Raw genomic sequence first — 19558 nt, 5'->3', positions numbered from 1 at the left:
ATCATCACAAACCCTGGACAACATACATGAAATAAATGAAAGGACACCCTGAAAGAGAGAAGAGGCAGACAGGCTAAGAACCAGGGAACCTAGGACCCTCGCCACACATGATGATGAGTTCTCTGGGTTTGCCTCTCTGTGTCATATTCCCCAAACAAGATAGTGGAGAGGCTGGGAACCCAGAGAAATCAATGAATGCGGACCAATAACCCCAAGAGAAGCCTATTCCTCCTAGCCACATGCCCTGAGAGGGGCAGTCTAGCAAGACGGAAACTGTTATACAATTATTGATATTCTTTTGCCAAATGCTACAGTAAAACAGTGGTCCCACACCCACTCATGACAGCAAAGGCCTAGTAATAAGCTTGGGCATTTATTCCCCTCAGATACTTATCATCTCTTACTCTAGGTACATTTTGACCAAAATCTCTCCATTCACCCTATTCTCCAGTCTCTATAAATACTACCACTGAAGGTTCCATGCCTTTAGATTCTACATATAAATGGGAACATGCAGTATTTGTCTTTCTGTGTCTGACTGAGTTTATTTATCATAATGACCTCTAGATTCTTCTATGACATAATGTCCTTCTTTTTTAAGGCTGAATATTATTTCATTATGTATAAATATACCATATTTTCTTTATTTATTGGTTGATGGACATTTGGGTGGATTCCATCTGTTGGCTATTGTGAGTAGAGCAGCAATAAATATGGAATTGCAGATATCTCTTCAATATACTTACTTCAAATCATTTGTGTGTACACCCAGAAATGGGATAGCTGGCTCTATGTAGACTGGTGGTTCTATTTTCAGTTTTTAGAGAAAGATCTTTACAGTTTACAACATGGCTTATATAAATTTACATTGCCACCAATAGTATACAGGGGTTCCCCCCTTTTTTTAACATTTTTGCCAACATGTATCTGTCACCATTTTGATAATAGCCATTTGATAGGATGAGGTGAGATTGCGCTTCTAATTTTCCTGCTGATTAGTGATGTTAAGCATTGCTTCACAGGTTCACATGTTCACACATGTTGGCCATTATTATGTCTTTTTTTGAGAAATGGGTCTTTGCCCATTTTTAATGGATTATTTGTTTTGTATTATGAAGTGGTTGTAATTCCTTATATATTTTGATGACTAACCCCTTATCACATGTACGGCTTACAAATATTTCTCCCGTGATACAGGTTGCCTCTTCACCCCGTTCATTTCCTTTGCTGGTGGAAGCTTTAGACTTTGAGGTAACCCTGTCTGTCTTTTTTTGTAGTAGTAGGTGTTGTTGTCTGGGCTTGTGGAGGCAAATAGAAAAAAATCATTGCCCAGACAAAAGTCATATGATCTGTTTTGAGTTGTTTTTGTATATGGTGTTAGATAAGGTCCCAATTTCATTCTTCTGAACATGAAAATTCCTTTTTCTTGTCACCCTGTTATTGGAAAAACTGTCCTTCTCCCAGTTTGTATTCTTGGGGCCTTTGTCAAAATCAGTTGATCATAATTGCACAGGTTCTTTTCCAGCCTCTCTATTTTGTTTCATTGGTCACTGGGACTATTTTTTTTTTTATCAGTATTCTGCTGTTTTAATTGCTATACCATTGTAACACAGTTTGAAGTCAGGTTATGTGTTATCTCCAGTTCATCTGACACTCATACATGATAAAAACTCTCAGTAAACTAGGAATAGATCGCGGACATCCTCAACTTGATAAATATTACCTACCAAACCAACAGATGATATCATTCTTAATTGTGGGAAATCCAAAGATTTTCTACTAAGATTATAAAAAAGCCTAAGATATTCTCAGACACATATTAGGTAAGTTAATATAAAACTAACTAAATATACAAAAAAATCTATATGAGGGAAACTATCAGGCTTTGATAAATCTAAGAAGAACTAAATAAATGGAATATATTTGATGGTCATGGACAGGAAGATTCAATATTGTCTGGATGTCAGTTCTTCCAAACTTGAACTACAGATCTCATAAAATTCCAATCAAAATTCCAGCAAGCTATTTTGGATATTGACAAATTGATTCTAAAATATACAGAGAGTGGCAAAAGATCCAGAATAGCCAATGCAATATTGAAAATCAGGATCAATGTTGAAGGGTTGACAGTCCCAAACTTCAAGACATATACTCTAAAGCTACAGTCATTAAGGCAGTGCTGTGTTGGGGAAAAAAAAGACAAATAGATCAATGGAACAGAAGAGAAAGCCTAGAAATAGGCCCACAAATAGAGTCTGCTAATCTCTGACCAAGGAGCAAAAAAATGCAACGGAGTAAATGTGGTCTTTTCAACAAATGACACTGGGAACACTGGACATCCACATGCAAAACAAAAAAAGGAAAGAAATTAGACAGAAATCTTACACCCTTCGCAAAAAAATAATTCAAAATGGAACACAGCCTCAACTGTAAAACACGATAATATAAAAACTCCTAGATGATAACATAGTACAAGGTCTAGATGACCTTTGCTTTGGCAATGACTTTTTAGATTCTATGCCAAGGGCATGATCCATGAAAGAAACAATTGATAAACTGGACTTTATTAAATTAAAATTTTCTGCTCTATGAAAGACATTCTCAAAAGTGTGAAAAGACAAACCACAAACTGGACAAAAATATTTGCAGACAGCATATCAGATAAAAGACGCTAATCAAAATATGTCAGGAACTGTTAAAACTCAATGATATCGAAGCAAACATTCCAATTAAAAATGAGCCAGAAACCTTAACAGACACCCTACCAAAGAATATATACAGATGAAAATAAGCAAATGAAAATACGCCCCACACTGTGTATCATCAGGTAAATACAAACAACAATGAGATACGACTATACATCTATTAGAATGGTCCAAATCCAGAACACGGACGACAATGGATACTGCTGACATTGTGGAGCAAAAGCAACTTTCATTCATTGGTGATGAAAATGGAAAGTTCCACAATTACTTTGGAAGATAGTTTGGCAGTTTGTAAAAATCTAAACACACTTTTACCATATGATCTAGCAATCACACACATGGTATTACCCAAAAAAGTTGAAAACTTATGTCTACTCAGAATCCTGAATATGGATGTTTAGAACAGTTTTGTTTATAACTTCTAAAACGTGGAAGCAACCATGATGTCTGTCTGTAGGTGAATGAATCAATAAACTTTTGTACATTCAGAAAATTGAATATTATTCAGTACTAAAAAGAACTGAGTTATTAAGTCATGAAAAGACGTAGAGGCAACTTGAAGTCATATCACTGAGTAAAATAAGCCGATATGAAAAGCTTAACTACTGTGTGATCCAAGCATGTGACATTTTGAAAACAGCAAAACTATAGAGACAAGTTTTAAAAATGAGTCGTTTCTTGGGGTGGGGAGAGTAGAGGTGAATAGAAGGAGCACAAAAGGTGTCTAGGGTAGTGAAATGACTATGATCCTATAATGGCAGATACCTGCCTCTAGACATATCAAAACCCGTAGCACGTGCAACACCAAAGTGAACCCTAATGGAAAGTATGGACTCTGGGTGATAATGATGTGTCACTGTTAGTTCATGAGCTATAACTAATGTGCCACTCTGGTGGAGGATGTTGGCTACGGAGGGGGCTGTGCTTGTGTAGGGACAGGTTATATACAGGTAATCTTTGTCCCTTCCACGCAACTTTGCTTTGAACTTGAAACTGCTCTGAAAAGCTAAAATCTGTTTTAAAAAAAGAAAGGAAAATATCCATTTGTCAAAGAGAAAGACATAAGGGAAATAAAAACATATTGAACTGATGAAAATAGAAACACAAGATGTCAGAATTTTGGGGATACAGCAAATGCAGTGCTAAAAGGGAAATTATAAAAGTAAATCCTATACTAGAAAGGATATTTCAAATTACAATTCTAAAATATTATCTCAAAAAATGTTAAAAATATGAGCAATATAAAAGCCAAAGCTACTAAAAAGTGGGCGAATATTAAAAGAGCAGAATTCATTGAAAGGATTACAGAGCCCAATATAGAAATTAATAAGACATTAATGTGGTTCTTTGAAAAGCCTCTAGCATAGTTAACAGCAAAACGGAGAGACGGCACCAACAAAAGAATAATCTCACAATATTATCAGAACATGGGCAAGAAACAGGAAGAGAAATCTTCTCACCCAAGAGGATATAACACACATGGCTAGATAATAGGCATGTAAAATGCTGTTCATCATTACCAGACTTGAGGGAAATGTAAATTAAGACTATGATAAACAGAACCAAAGTTTTAAGTGGCAATACCCCAGACTAGCAGGGATGTAGAGAAACTGGATCTCTTACACGTTACTGGTAGGATGTAAAATGTTACCTATATTCTATAGCCAATATAGAATATAATTTGGCATCTTATTTAAAACTAAACAAACATTTTCTATTCTATGGTGCAATTTGTTTTTCCAGGCATTTATCCCTGAGAAATGAAAACTTATGGCCACACAAGGACAGCCGCACTACAATTGCTTTGCTCCTGTGATGGTATGTTCGCTTACTGCTCACAAGTCGTAGTTATAGAGGTTACACTGTAGTCAGTAAATTCCTGCTTTCAGTTCTTATACAGTTTTTATGTCAGCAGAGGTAATGTTCAGGTGATACAAGTGTGGCTAAGTAATTCTCTAGGACTGGCCACCATCTGATTGTCTAGCATTATTTGCTGTCAGCAACTGGTGGTTGAGGCTCCCCATCAGAAAAAATGCTAGAATACTACAGAACTGACAATATTAGCATCTTTCACCAGTATTAAAATTTGTGCTGTACTTTTAAAGATTAAGAAATAGCTAAAGGTAAATAATTTTTTTTTTTTGAGACAGAGTCTTGCTCTGTTGCCAGGTGCCAGGCTGGAGTGCAATGGCACGATCTCGGCTCACTGCAACCTCTGCCTCCCAGGTTCAAGCAATTCTCCTGCCTTCAGCCTCCCAAGCAGCTGGGACTACAGGCGTGCGTCACCAGACCCAGCTAATTTTTGTATTTTTTAGTAGAGACGGAATTTCGCCATGTTGGCCAGGATGGTCTCGATCTCCTGACCTCATGATCCGCCCGCCTCGGCCTCCCAAAGAAAGGTAAATAATTTTTGAAAAGAATAATGCATTCTTTGATATTGTTAGAATAAGTGGTTGGCACAAAGTAAATGATTGATCAGTGGTACCTGGGGAGAGAGAATAGGAACAGTAGTAAGAGGCGGAGAAAGGACAGGTGCAGAGATGGGTCTATATTTAGGGAAGAGGATGTATTGAAAAAACTTATGAGGCAGGTAAAATAAAGGGAGTGGAAGACGTCGTCAAGGCATTTGTCTAAACTGACGGGAGACAAATGTGAGGCCAGCCCCCTGGAACATCAGTGCTGCAGGCAAAGGAGCCTGCTGCAGGAAAGATGACAGTTCCCACCTTACACAACCTGTGAGTAGGAACAGCAGAAAAGATGAACCCAGAGACAAGAAGGGGACATCTCCAGAGATACTCAGACAAAAAGCTAAGGAGAAAAGTCAAGAGAAAAGCAGAAGATATATAAGTCTAGAAGGAATCACCTTATTAAAAGAAGGAGAATTTTAATCTGACTATGGAGCAGTGTTACAGAAGACTTTGCCTAGAATATCATCCAGGAACATTCCTTGAAAGGTTCTAAATGTCAAGCTAAGGCTCCTTGTCCCTGAATTTAATAAGTAAAGGGGTATAACAGAAATATGGTAATTTTAATCCATAGTTGAAACATTATGTTGAGTTTTCATGTTCATAATTTTTTCACTTTGTATTTGTTATTTATCATTTCCTCCATACTCAGATAATGCATTTATAATTTATTCTAATGCAAACATTGTTATTGTCAATTTTATATTATGATAATAAAAATAATGTAGATTTTGAATACGTGAAAAAATATATAAATAAAACATAACTATATAAATTTAGGTAAATATAAAGTCAGAGTTTTACAAAGTATTTTTAATTATTACTTAGGAAGAAACCACCAAAGGATTGAGTTAGTTCCCAGGATGTTATTTTAGTGTGACCCAGATGCAGTTTATAAGGAATTAAAATTAAGAAATCCAATTAGTTTTGTGTAATTTATTTTAAGTGATGCCTTTAAGTGAAAATTTGCCAATAAAATCTTAAAGTAAATTTATTCTTCTGGCCATGAGGGATATTTCAAGAGAAGCAGAGTGTGTGTGTTTTTGCTCTTGTGATTCCCTGAAAGTTTCTCCCCTTTGTTCCTTAACGGCATTAATGTGGTTACAGGTCTTACGTGATGAATTTCTTGGGTTTACCTTTGCTTCAATCTGTTTAGTATCTGGATTCTGAAACAAAAATTTGATTTTACTCTTGCCATCATCTGAAGAACCTTTAAGCTGAGAAAATTTATACCTCCAAAGGACAGCCTAAAGGGAAAAAAAGAAACAATGTAAGTCAATGGAATTAATATCTGCGTTCAAATCAAGAAACCTTTTTAAATGGTAAATGTCAATCATACAAAGTTAGTACTATGTCCCAATATTTTAAAAGTAAATTAAAAATATTTATCAAATGTTAACATTTGTGATTCAATATCATCATTTAATTTTCAGAAATATTTTATCCATGAAATAATTATTACAAATACATAGAATAAATTGCTTTTAGTATCTTGTCTTATGTGTACAGTCAATAAGAACTATATGTCTCATTGAATTGTTTTCAATAGAAGTGATAAGGCAATTTTGAATTGATCATGCTGAAGTTTTATCCTGAAGTCCAACTAGTAGTCTGTCACATTAGTAGATGACATATTAGCTGGAATAAACACTTATGACAAAGACTGATGTGTTGCTTTCATGAGATGTAGAATATACATTTTATGGAGCCATTCCCATCCATCTGTAATATCTTGGAAAGTAAAGCCTCTTTCAGAAACATATTCTACAAATGTAATTCTCTGAAGCAGAAAGTAACAGAAATCTGTTGCCTTTCCAAATAACAAACATTGAGATATGCAAGGTTAAATTGGCAAGAAGTGGGAATTGTCTATAACAATTTTTTGTCTCTACTATGTTGTAAATCGTATTTCCTGAAAGTAGACTCAGCACTTTGCTTTTTGGTATGCCCTGAAACTAAAAACATACATGTTCAAAGTAAAATACCAAAGATAGAAATCGTTAAAGAGGAAAATTGTGTATGTGTGTTCAAACATGGTCACACAGCACGTAGTTTGTTTTGCCTTATCTAGCATACCTTTATCTCATTTAATATGTCATAAAATATACTTTTCACAAATTATTGTTTCAAATTATTTTTCAAATAATTTCTTGTGGTTTCTAAATAGATCAACAAAAACATAGTTGATATAGTCAAATGTTTTCTGAGTGTAGTCCTATTTTATTCAACATAGTACTGGAAGTTCTGGTCATGGCAGTCAGGCAAGACAAAGAAATAAAGGGTATTCAAAGAGAAAGAGAGGAAGTCAAATTGTCTCTGTTTGGAGATGACATGATTGTATAGTTAGAAAATCCCGTTGTCTCAGCCCAAAATCTACTTAAGCTGGTAAGTAACTTCAGCAAAGCCTCAGGATACAAAATCAATGTGCAGAAATCACAAGCATTCCTATACACCAATAACAGACAAACAGAGCCAAATCATGAGTGAACACGCATTCGCAATTCCTACAAAGAGAATAAAATGCCTAGAAATACAACTTATGAGGGATGTGAAGGATCTCTTCAAGGAGAACTGCAAACCACTGCTCAAGGAAATAGGAGAGGACAGAAACAAATGGAAAAACATTCCATGCTCATGGATAGGAAGAATAAATATTGTGAAAATGGCCAGACTGCACAAAGTAATTTGGGGATGCAGTGCTATTCCCATCAAGCTATCATTGACTTCCTCCACACAATTAGAAAAAAACTACTTTATATTTCATATGGAACTAAAAAAGAGCTCATATAGCCAAGACTATCTAAAACAAAATGAACAAAGCTGGAAGAATCAAACCATATTACAAGGCTACAGTAATCAAAACAGCATGGTACTGGTACCAAAACAGATATATAGACCAATGGAACAGAACACAAGCCTCAGAAATAATGTCACACATCTACAACTGTTGATCTTTGACAAACCTGACAAAAACAAGCAATGGGAATGGATTCCCTATTTAATAAATGATGCTGGGAAAACTGGCTAGCCATATGCAGAAAACTGAAACTGGACCTCTTCCTTACACCTTATACAAAAATGAACTGAAGATGAATGAAAGACTTAAATGTAAGACCTAAAACCATAAACACCCCAGATGAAAACCTAGGCAATATTCAGGACATAGGCATGGGCAAGGACTTCTTGACTAAAACACCAAAAGCAATGACAACAAAAGCTAAAGATTAACAAGAGAGATCTAAGTAGACTAAAGAGCTTCTGCACAGCAAAGGAAACTATCATCAGAGTGAACAGGCAACCTACAGTATGGGAGAAAATTTTTGCAATCAATCCATCTGGCTAGGGGCTAATGTCCAGAATCTACAAAGAACTTAAATAAATTTACAAGAAATAAAATATCAAAAAGTGGGCAAAGGATATGAACTGACACTTTTCAAAAGAAAACATTTATGTGGCCAACAAACATATGAAAAGAGCTCATCAAAAGTGGTCATTAGAGAAATGCAAATCAAAATCACGAGGAGATACCATCTCACACCAGTTAGAATGGTGATTATTAAAATGTCAGGAAACAACAGATGCTGAAGAGGATGTGGAGAAATAGGATGGCTTTTATTTTGTTGATGCCAGACACATTAGTTCAACCATTGTGGAAGACAGTGTGGCGATTCCTTAAGGATCTAGAACCAGAAATGCCATTTGACCCAGGAATTCCATTACTGGGTATATACTCAAAGTATTATAAATCATTCTACTATAAAGACACAGGCACATGTGTGTTTATTGTAGCCCTATTCACAATAGCAAAGACTTGGAACCAACCCAATGCCCATCAATGATAGACTGGAAAAAGAAAATGTGGCACATATACACCATGGAATAGTATGCAGCCATAATAAAAGGATGAGTTCATGTCCTTTGCAGGGACATGGATGAAGCTGCAAACCATTGTTCTCAGCAAATTAACAAAGGAACCGAACTCCTCATTCATAAGTGGGAGTTGAACAGTGAGAACACATGAACACAGGGAAGGTAATACCACACACCGGGGCCTGTCTGGGGGTGAGGGGCTAGGGGAGGGATAGAATTAGGGGAAATACATAACGTAGATGACGGGTTGATGGATGCAGCAAACCACCATGGCATGTGTATACCTATGTAGCAAAACTGCACATTCTGAATATGTATCCCAGAACTTCAGCATAATAATAATAAAAAAGAAAGTTGTAGATGGCATCCTATTCCAGCATAAGGCTGTTTCATATACACTAAAAATCTATTGTTCAGTGTAGCCACCTTCATCAGTGACCTCATCAGTGACCTTAGCGATCTTCTGGCTAACTTGCTGTAGCTTCTCCATCAGCACTTGCCGTTTCACGTTGTACTTTTATGGCATAAAGATGGCTTCTCTCCTTAAACTTCATGAACCAACCTCTGCTAGCTTCAACTGTTTCTTCTTCAGCTTCTTCATCTTTATCAGCTTTTACAGCTCTGAAAAGAGTCAGAACCTTCCCCTGGATTAGGCTTTGGCTTAAGGGAATGTTGTGGCTGCCTTGATGTTTCTATACCGTGAACATTTTCTCCATATCAGCAAGAAGCCTGTTTCACTTCCTGGTCATGTATGTGTTCTCTGGAATGTCACTATTCATTTTCTTCAAGAACTTTTCCTTTGGATTCACAACTTGTTTAACCGTTTAGCACAGGAGGACCAGCTTTTGGCCTGTCTCTGTTTTCAACATGCCTTTCTTATTAAGCATAATCATTTCTGGATTTTGATTTAAAGTGAGAGACGTGAGTTTTTCACTTGAATGCTTAGAGGTCATTGGAGGATTATCAATGGGCTTAATTTAAAAATGACTGTGTCTCTGGGAATAGGGAGGCCCAAGGTGAGGGAGAGAGGTGGGGAACAGTTGGTCAGTGGAGCAGTCAAAACACACATTTTTTTTTTTTTGGTTAAAATTTTTCACCATCTTAAATGGGCATAATTCATGGTGCTCCCAAATAATGACAATAATAACATGAAATATTACTAATTACAAGTCACTATAACAAATATAATAATAAAGAGCTTGAAATAATGTAAGAATTACCAAAATGTGACACAGAGATATGAAGTGACCACATGCTGTTGGAAAAACAGCTGATAGGATAGAGTGGCTCAACGCAGGGTTGCCACGAACCTGCAGTTTGTAAGAGACACAGTATATGTAAAGGACAGTCAAGTGAAGCGTGATTAAGTGAGGTACGCCTGTAAATGAGCACTTCCGTCAATACGTTCACACTCTCATATGGAGAGCAACTCTTAGGTAAACATTATGAATGTGAATTTTAACATTTCACTAGTGATCCTTAAAACCCAGATTTCTGAAGTCCTAGCTTTTTAGGTAGAGTTTCTAATGAGAAAATACTACCTCCTCACCCAGCAAAATACAAAAGTAATTCCTGCTAAAATGCCTGTTCTCCAAGATTATCTCACACTGGCATTTAGAAAATGAGATTGGTAAAGGTTCCAAGAAATACATTTAAGGGTGAATGAAAAGGAGTGAGTATATGTTTATCTCCAACCAACAATTCCACAGTAAATATTCACATGCATAACTTTTCCTAGCGGTAATATTTTCAGTGTAGATATTACAGATTTATAATTAGGAGACTTTATCCATGGTCTCCATTTGGACATACGTATTTTAATGGTGAGAGGTAACAGTGACAGACATGAACATTGCAACTTTCACCTTCAACTCAATAAAGTGTGCATTTGTTTTTCCATCTTGTTGGAAAAACAATATACCTTACAAATGGGAAAAAATATACCTTACAGTTAAAAAATTGTTTTACACAGCATGGGCAACATGACAAAACTGGTTTTTGTCTCTTCACATAGATCTATGTGAAGAAAAACATGACTTTTAAAATTACTAAAACTCCACATCTTGATTACATTATTACTAAAACATTTGTATAACAAGAACCAAAAATAAGTAAAATATACCGATGCATTTTTACATTGTATATAATTCTTTCATTTCTAATTTAAAACTATTGTTTAACATTAACAATTATAAAATAAAAAGAACATTTACATTTTCTTTTGGGCATTAAAATACACCATAATATAAAATTTAGCATTATAATGATTTTTACACGTATAATTCAGGGACGTTAAATACATTCACAATGTTGTTCAATCGTTACTGCTAGCCATTTCCAGAATATTTTTAACATCCTAACCAGAAACTCTGTACTCATTAATCATATGTCTTCACTTATAGTCCCAGGTACCCTTTATTCTACTGTCTGTCTCTATGAATTTGCCTATTCTAGGTATTTCATTTAAGGGAATTATAAAATACCCTTCCTTTTGTGTCTGACTTGTTTCAGTTAACATGTTTTCAAGGTCCATCCATGGCTGCATAATATTTCATTGTCTGAAAATGCCAGTTTTATTTATCCATTCATTTACTGGTTGACATTTGAGTTGCATTCTTCATTTGTCAACTGTGAGTCACACTGCTATAAACATTGGGGTACAAAAAGCCCCTGCTTTCAATTCTTTGGTGTATATGCTGAGAAGTTGCACTATTGAATCATACGGTAACCGACATTTACCTTTTTGTGTCATCACCAAATATTTTTCAGAGGCTACATTATTTTATAATTATACCAGCAATATGAAAGAAAGGATTCCTAGTTCTCCACATCCTCATTGACGCTTTTCTTTGTTTTCTCTCTGATTTTAGCCATCCCAATCAATGTAAACTGGTAACTCCTGTGGTTTTGACTTGCATTACTAATGGCTAGTGATGTTGGTTATCTTTTTGCATGCTTGTTGGCCATTTGTATATATTCTTCATTGCAACATCTACTCATGTTCCATTTTGAATTAGGTTGCATGTTTTGTTGTTATTGAGCTGTATGAGCATATTATATATTTTAGATATTAAACCCTTATCACATATATGATTCGCAAATACATTCTTCCATTCTGTGGGTGCCCTTTGCACTCTGCTGTAGTATCCTTTGATGTACAGAAGTTATTCACTTTAATGTTGTCCAATTTATCTATCTTTTATTTTGTTGCCTGAGCTTTTGGTGTCATAGCAAATAAATTATTGCCAAATTTAAAGTCATGAAGCTTTCCCTACGCTTTCTTCTACAGGTTTTATTATTTTAACTCTTACAGCTATGTCTTTGACTCATTTTGAGTTAATTTTTCATATGGCATAAGGCAAGGGTTCTAGCTTTATCCTTTTGCAGGTGAATATTTTGTTTTCCTAACAAACACTGTTAGTTGAAAAGACTGCTCTTTCCTCATTGGATGGTCTTAGCACCCTTGTTGAAAATCATTTTACCACATATGTGAAGTTTATTCTGTGATCACCGTTCCATTCCAGCAGCATGGATGGAGATGAAGGCCACAGTCTAAGCAAATTTAATGCAAAGCAGAAAACCAAATTCCAATATTCTCACTTACAAGGAGAGCTAAACATTGAGCACAAATGGACGTACGTATGGGAACAATAAACAGTGAAGAATACTAGAGGGGTGGGGAGCGTGTCGTGGGTTGAAACACTGTCAGGTACTATGCTCACAGTCTGAGTGACAGGGTCCGTAGCCTGAACCTCAGCATCACACAAAATTCCCACGTAACAACCTGTGCATATATCTCCTGTATCTAAAATAAAAGTTGGAAAAAAAAACCCATGCACAATGTACAAAAAAAATTGCAGAGAGATGTAATTTTCCTCTTTAAGAGGAAAAGCAATTATTTTGTTAACAACCGTAGGAGAACCTGTTTAGCCTCACTAGAAATCAAGAAGACTGCATTAATATTACAGAGGCTGTTTTCAATCATTATATTAGTAATGATCACTGAAAATTGTATTAACTAAAGCTAGTAAGGTTATGTTGAAAAATATTTACATAACAATGCTGGTGACAGTGTGAAATTTTAGGTCATTAATTTTACCTATATATTTCAAGCCCTAAAATGTTAACAAAATTTGATCCAGAAATTCCATTTATAAAAATTAACTGTAAGGAAATATAATAGATAAAAAGTAAAGGAATATATTAAACAACATATTAATATCAAAAAATAAAAATTCTAATCATTTTTCATTAAAATAATGTTCATGAGTATTATGTAAATACATGGAAAATTGCAAGTAATATAGTATTCATGGGGAACATAAGGACAAAAATTAATTTTAATTTAAAATAAACAAAGATAGCTGTAAAAAACAGAGAAAAAATTCTGCCAAAATATCTCACTGTTTGTAGCACAGTCTTGACGTTAACCTACTGTGTAGCTTTGGACAAGACACTTTATTTTTATCTTGGCTTAGCTATAAAGTGAAGGTTTTTGAAATTCCCAAATTATAATTATAAATTTGAAATGATAATTTATACATAGTAATTACACTATTAAACAGGAATTTGCTATTTCAGTTAGATGAGCTTTTAAGAGTGAACAGATTTTAAAAGCTCATTATTTTAAATAAAGCATCATAAAGTTCCTCTGGCTGTAAGAACATGTATTAGAGGCATATGAAAGAGGTTTGATACATTTCTGAATATGAACCACGAATCATTGGCTGTGAGTAGGATACCTCAAAGATGGATATAAATAAGTTAATGGATACACTTAGCTGAAGGATTGGTCAGCTACAAGATAATGCAGTAAACTAGGAAAAGAGACAAGAGTCTAGGAAAACTATGTAAACTTGTAACACTCAAAGAAATTTACTAAGGCCAACTTGGAATCACCTAAGTCAAAATTACTGTCAATGGAAGTTATAAAGTTCTGAAAAATAGCTTAACTCAAGGACTCTTTGGTAATCTTATTTCTTTTACCAATATTTTGTTCCTAAGATTCTGATCGTGTGGCAATTATGTTAAGAATATTAATGATGAGGCCAGGTGCGGTGGCTCACGCCTGTAATCCCAGCACTTTGGGAGGCCGAGGCGGGCAGATCACGAGGTCAAGAGATCGAGACCATCCCGGCCAACATGGTGAAACGCCGTCTTTACTAAAAATACAAAAAATTAGCTGGGCGTGGTGGCGTGCGCCTGTAGTCCCAGCTACTTGGGAGGCTGAGGCAGGAGAATTGCTTGAACCCGGGAGGCAGAGGTTGCAGTGAGCCGAGGTCAGGCTACTGCACTCCAGCCTGGCGCCTGGTGACAGAGTGAGACTCTGTCTCAAAAAAAAAAAAAAAAAAAAAGAATATTAATGATGAAAAGGATGAACAGACAGCACTATTTTTTATAGCATGCAATTTACATTGCTATGTAATGTAAATTGTGAGTGCAATTGTAGATTCCTTACAGCCAGCTCTGAGGTGGACCCAGACAGGATAGTGTTGAGTAAGCTGTTAGAAGTGCATGGATAGTGGGATGGTTTATGGTTACTTAATTCACTTTTATTTGCTTGGAAAGAAGGTGCTAGCGAAAAAACAAAGGAGCAAGAATTTCTGGCTTCAAAAGCTTTTCAATCAGGTAGAAAGTAAAACAAGTTATAGTAATAAGATCTATATAAAATATGTTAGAATTTTGTTGGAAAAAGTACTTGGCATAATAATACTAAAATTCAGAAAAAATATGTCAATTTGTCTCCTTTTTTTACATACTGGTAAAGTTCATGCACACTAGGATAATCAGTAGCTGCCTACATCAAATGAGATCAAGGGGATTATAAAGACCAGAAACCTCTCTCTCCTTTTTATCTACTTTTGTGCCCTCTTCTCCAGGGACTAGCCTGAATTCCATCACCAGGAAATTAAGATACTTTCCCCAATTACAATGCATATATCCCAGGAAAGATCATGTATTTTGCTGTTGGTAGTGTACTGAAATAAAGATGAATACTGAGCTCAGAGCCACAAGTTCTAAAATGTCATCTAAATTTTATATTCTACTTATAAGCCACATGACTTTGGGCAAGATTCTTAATTTATTAGAGCCTGATCATATTCTATTGTAAATTGGAAGTAATAATGTCTGACTATTCTACTTTACATACAGGTGTGTCCTGAGAACACCATCTCACAAACATATTTCTCTGCCATGAGTACTACTCTAAGAAATTCAATCTAAGAAAGCTCATGCTAGGTGTAGTTCTTAATACAGACGCAAAAGTGAAATATTGGACATGGATTGCTTGCTAGCTGGCTGACAACAGAGACCCCCATCACTGGCAGGGGAGCTAGACTGGTGATTAACTGTATTCATTATAATCTGCCAAACTCTGTGACATTAGAAGTGTCTATTCTGGAGAAAGAACCTGTGTGGAATTTCTGTGAAGCCCTCATAGGGGAATCACAATATAGACCTCTCTGGACTCTGGAGAAAAGTGATTCCATCTCCAGAAAATCTGTGCACCATTTCACAGTCAGAGGTCCTTGTAGAGACAGATGCTCACATGTATCCAGGGCTACACATTATTTTTGGACAGTCTGCCCAATAAGTTATAAGGTACAACAGGGCAATGTAAAAAGTGGTAGGATGTAATTGATTCACCGGGAATCAGGGATGAGCCGAGCCACAGGGCACCAGCGATCTACCCAAGCTGGCAGCCCAGGCCTCCACCCCATCACTAGTCTAGGACCTGTACCACTCAACAACTGGCAAATTTGACGTCTAAGGGACAATCTCTGTGGCGACCTAAGATAGAACAGAAGGCTAAGATGTGCTCACAGACAGGCTGGCTGAGCATGCTGGTGCAAACAAAATGTTGAGGTTTCTTCTGTCACAGTTCCTCTGTTAGCTGTTCCTGAAACACATCAGTGAGGAGAAAACGCTCCCCACTTCACAGAACCCTGGAAAGTGCATCTGGGCATCCGTTTTCTGCAAATACAAGTAGACTGAGATAAGAATATGGGTGATTCGTGGACGGACGTGAAAGATTTGACCCAGTCAGGGATCCAGTAGTAATAAAATATAAGAACATTAGGGGCAAAGGGGTTTGAAGAAAAGGCCTCAAGAAATGACTGCTCCTAATACTTCAGCGATTTTACATCAGCCCGGCTCTGTCACTGGAATAAAGAATGCATGAACAAACGGAGGCCACACGTGAGCCCCACCTCACTCCTCACGCTCACAGGAGGATCCGGCTAGTACTACGGCTGAATGTCCGATCTGTCACCGATAGAAGCTAAAAGAAAGCACTCAAGGTGCCATCGATGCGGCTACACCAATAGCCATTTGGTGGCAGATTGATAATATTGGGCCCTTTTCACCCCAAAGAGGCATCAATTAATTTAGAGATGAATAGACACACACACTGGTGTGAGCCTGCCTTTCCTGTTCACCAGGCATCAACATTGTAGAATTTGCAGAGCTTTTGCAAGAGTCCTTGTCACTCCCCACACCAATGGACCCGTTTTACAGTAAAAAAAGGTGCTGGAGCAGGAACATCGTCACGCCACCTTGCGGTGCATCAGCCTGAGGGTTTGGGCAGGAGAGGGCAGTTCAATGGCCTCTCTGTATATAGCCAGTGCTTCATCTAGGAGATATATTATGAGAAGGGGACCCCATCCCCAGGGCGTGGTGGAATAGACCCGAATCATTGACCAGTACACAGTTCAGTATCCCCGGCAGGCAGACTCCATGCGTCAGAGAATGAAGAGGTGGATTTAGGACAGGTTGCAGTTACCACCATTCCCAGTTGTTCAAATGGGGAACGTGAGCACCTGGTGCTGACAACTCTGCACTGTGCAGGTGGAGGTCATAAGCCACGGCGCTTTCTCGTACTTCCAAACGTTTGCATTGAGAGATCAGTAAACAGTTTAAGGAGTCGCCTTCTGCAGGGATAACTGTCCCTCGACTCAATCAGGAGGTACGAGGAAAGTGAAGAAAAACTTATCTGACTTGCAGTAACTCTGCTAAATGTCTGTTTATGCTGCCATTGCCAGTTTTAATGGTACATGGAAATAAAACAGTGTCCATAGCCACAGGATCAGTTCTTGAATGACAGCGCGGGTTAGCGCAGCAGGCAAACTGCCCAGAGCGCAGATGTAATGGTCACGACAGGGCCATTCAAGAATGAGGAGTGGAGGAGATGATGCTCGTCAGTTACGGCCTTGACAGCAGCCATAGCAGCCGGGGCTGTTTATGATCTCACTAACCTTCTCTTGTTTTCTACAGAAGGACCAGTGAGAATCCGGGACGAGGGAGAATGCAAAATGCACGTGGATGGGCTCTCTTAGCGTGAGAAGCCAGTGGGGCTGCATAACGGGTGATGTACCCTGCGGTGAATATTGTGATTCTCGGCTCACCTCTGTTGGGAGGCCTGCTGGACTCCCAGCACCTGGAAATATCATCTGTTGAAAGCTCTCCCAAAGAAAACTTTTAAAGGAACCCAATCTAAAGCAGCTTGTAAAGCGATTAAAATTAATACATTTGAAGTGAATTTTCCTCTTACCCTCAACCACCTTCTTCTTTAATCCATTTTAGGGATTGTCAGAACGTTTACTCCGTTATCTAAGCATTACATTTGAAAATAAAAGTCAAGTTTGCCATCAGACCCCCGCCTCTAATTCTCTTAATTCTAATTCCCACACACCTCGTAAATCTCTATGTCATCATTACCATTATACAAAACGAATATAGTTTAGGTACATTTTCTCTGTTGAGTTTTCATAGTAACTTCAAAACTAATTTCTTTTCTCTAATCTTGACATTTCATATTCTGTAATATAAGCCCACTCCCTTCCCTTTTCTAAAACTTATATTTCTGCTACATAACACCTTTCAAGGGTAGTATCATGATCAGATTTAAACCCTTGTTAAGACGCACAAAATCCCTCAAGATTTAGCCTTGCTCAAATCTCTAATCTCATTTTTGCCACTGCCTGTTAATGACACTCTGCTCGAGCCGTACCACTCTTCATTATTCACAAATCACGATGCTTTTGCTCATTCCTTCCGCTTTGCCTGTTGCCCATTCTGCCTGAGGGGCCTCACTTGAGTGATCCCCCAACTGTGGCCAGTTCATGTCTCACTTTACATTTCAGTCCCAGGAAAATCGTAACTCCATAAGGAAGCTTTTTCAAAAACATACTACTGGCTGAAATACATGTCCTCACTAACTGCTCCATAGCACCTTGTGTAATAAACAGTAATAACGTATTTTTATTTATTAATTTTTAGAAAGTAGTGATATTGATGAGAAGGTTATGAATGACTTTATTAGGAACACTTTCAGTGCATTATTTCAATACAATGAGGAGTTCCTGGTTAGTAACATGTTAGTGCAGGTTTAAGAAGTAAGCTCTTCAAGTGGAAATTATATATGTACACACACTTACCACATATCACATACCTGTACACAACTAGGCATTGAAGAAGGATAAAATGTAAAGGCGTGTATTATTGTGTATATGCTGAGAGGGAAGACAGCGTAGGTAGAAGTTCATTTCTTTTGCAAGTGTGGAATACTAAAGAACCCTGCCAATCCTACAATCACGTTCAGGAAGCGTGAGCAGAGAAGATTCACTTCTGTACTTCAGCAGCATCATGCACAAGGCTTTGTTTTTGGTGGTCAAAATTTATATCATACCAGAATATTCACCCGTTTAGCAAAAATGCAGTAGACATGGTACTTGCTGATAAAACTAAGTGCATCTGGACGTAAGGTGCTAAAGGCAGCTTGTTTCTTCAGGTCTACTGCGGGGGAAGTATTCAACACCTCTGCTCGTAAGCCAGTTGGTGTAACAGTCTGCTTGCTGCAACCTGTCCTCTGGCATCAGACAGTCTTTCAAAGGGGCAGTGAAAAAAAGAGGAAATTTGAGGTGTCATGTACATGAAATTAGAGGTGTCATGTACAGGAAAGATGATAAATGGCCGTTCTGTATGGTTTGTAGGAAGTAATATGAATGCTTGTATAAGAAGTTTTGTTGTTTATTGTATGATTAAGACTATATTTATTAATTTTAAAATTATTTTAGATTGTAATATAGAATTATAGGTATTTATTTTACAGTTTGATATTTTAAAAATCTGCATTAGACTCAACTACAATAAGTTACAAAATAAAGGTATTAAATGAAAAATTAGTGAATTCTAATATAGCAAAAAGTTGATAACAAGTATGCAATTGCACAAAATGTTGTTTAATGTTCACCCATCCACCATGGGAATAACTGTATCACTGATTGCATAAAAGCCAAATGGAACAAATTAGCATATGCTTGAAATACAGGATTAGTAATTACTTTAAAAACAAAACATTGCCAAATAAGTTGATCTAATATATTTAAATGGAGAAGGTATATTTACAAGTCATTCTTTACATATAAATTTTAATTTTGTTCAAATGATTCTTCATCTAAATGAAATATGCTAATTTTGAAGATCCAGTTTTCGTATCAAAGTGAGCCAAATGATATT

At 36.8% G+C, this 19558-nt stretch overlaps 1 protein-coding gene across 3 annotated transcripts in view; it reads right to left on the bottom strand.

Annotated features, from left to right (window-relative positions):
• The window catches only part of SNTG1 (syntrophin gamma 1), a 758808-nt gene that overhangs the window by 15254 nt on the left and 723996 nt on the right, over positions 1–19558 (bottom strand). For all 3 annotated transcript variants that reach the window (XM_064384170.1, XM_064384171.1, XM_064384172.1), the window contains one exon: positions 6307–6417. In XM_064384170.1, the coding sequence (XP_064240240.1) occupies positions 6307–6417 (111 nt within the window). The remainder of the gene's footprint in view (positions 1–6306; positions 6418–19558) is intronic.

The sequence above is a fragment of the Aotus nancymaae genome, unplaced genomic scaffold (assembly GCF_030222135.1).
Source record: "Aotus nancymaae isolate 86718 unplaced genomic scaffold, 86718_ANA_hifiasm-v0.15.2.pri h1tg000036l, whole genome shotgun sequence".
NCBI classification, from domain to species: Eukaryota; Metazoa; Chordata; class Mammalia; order Primates; family Aotidae; genus Aotus; species Aotus nancymaae.
Note: the sequence above shows the minus strand (reverse complement) of the source record. Positions and strands in the feature narration are given on the sequence as shown.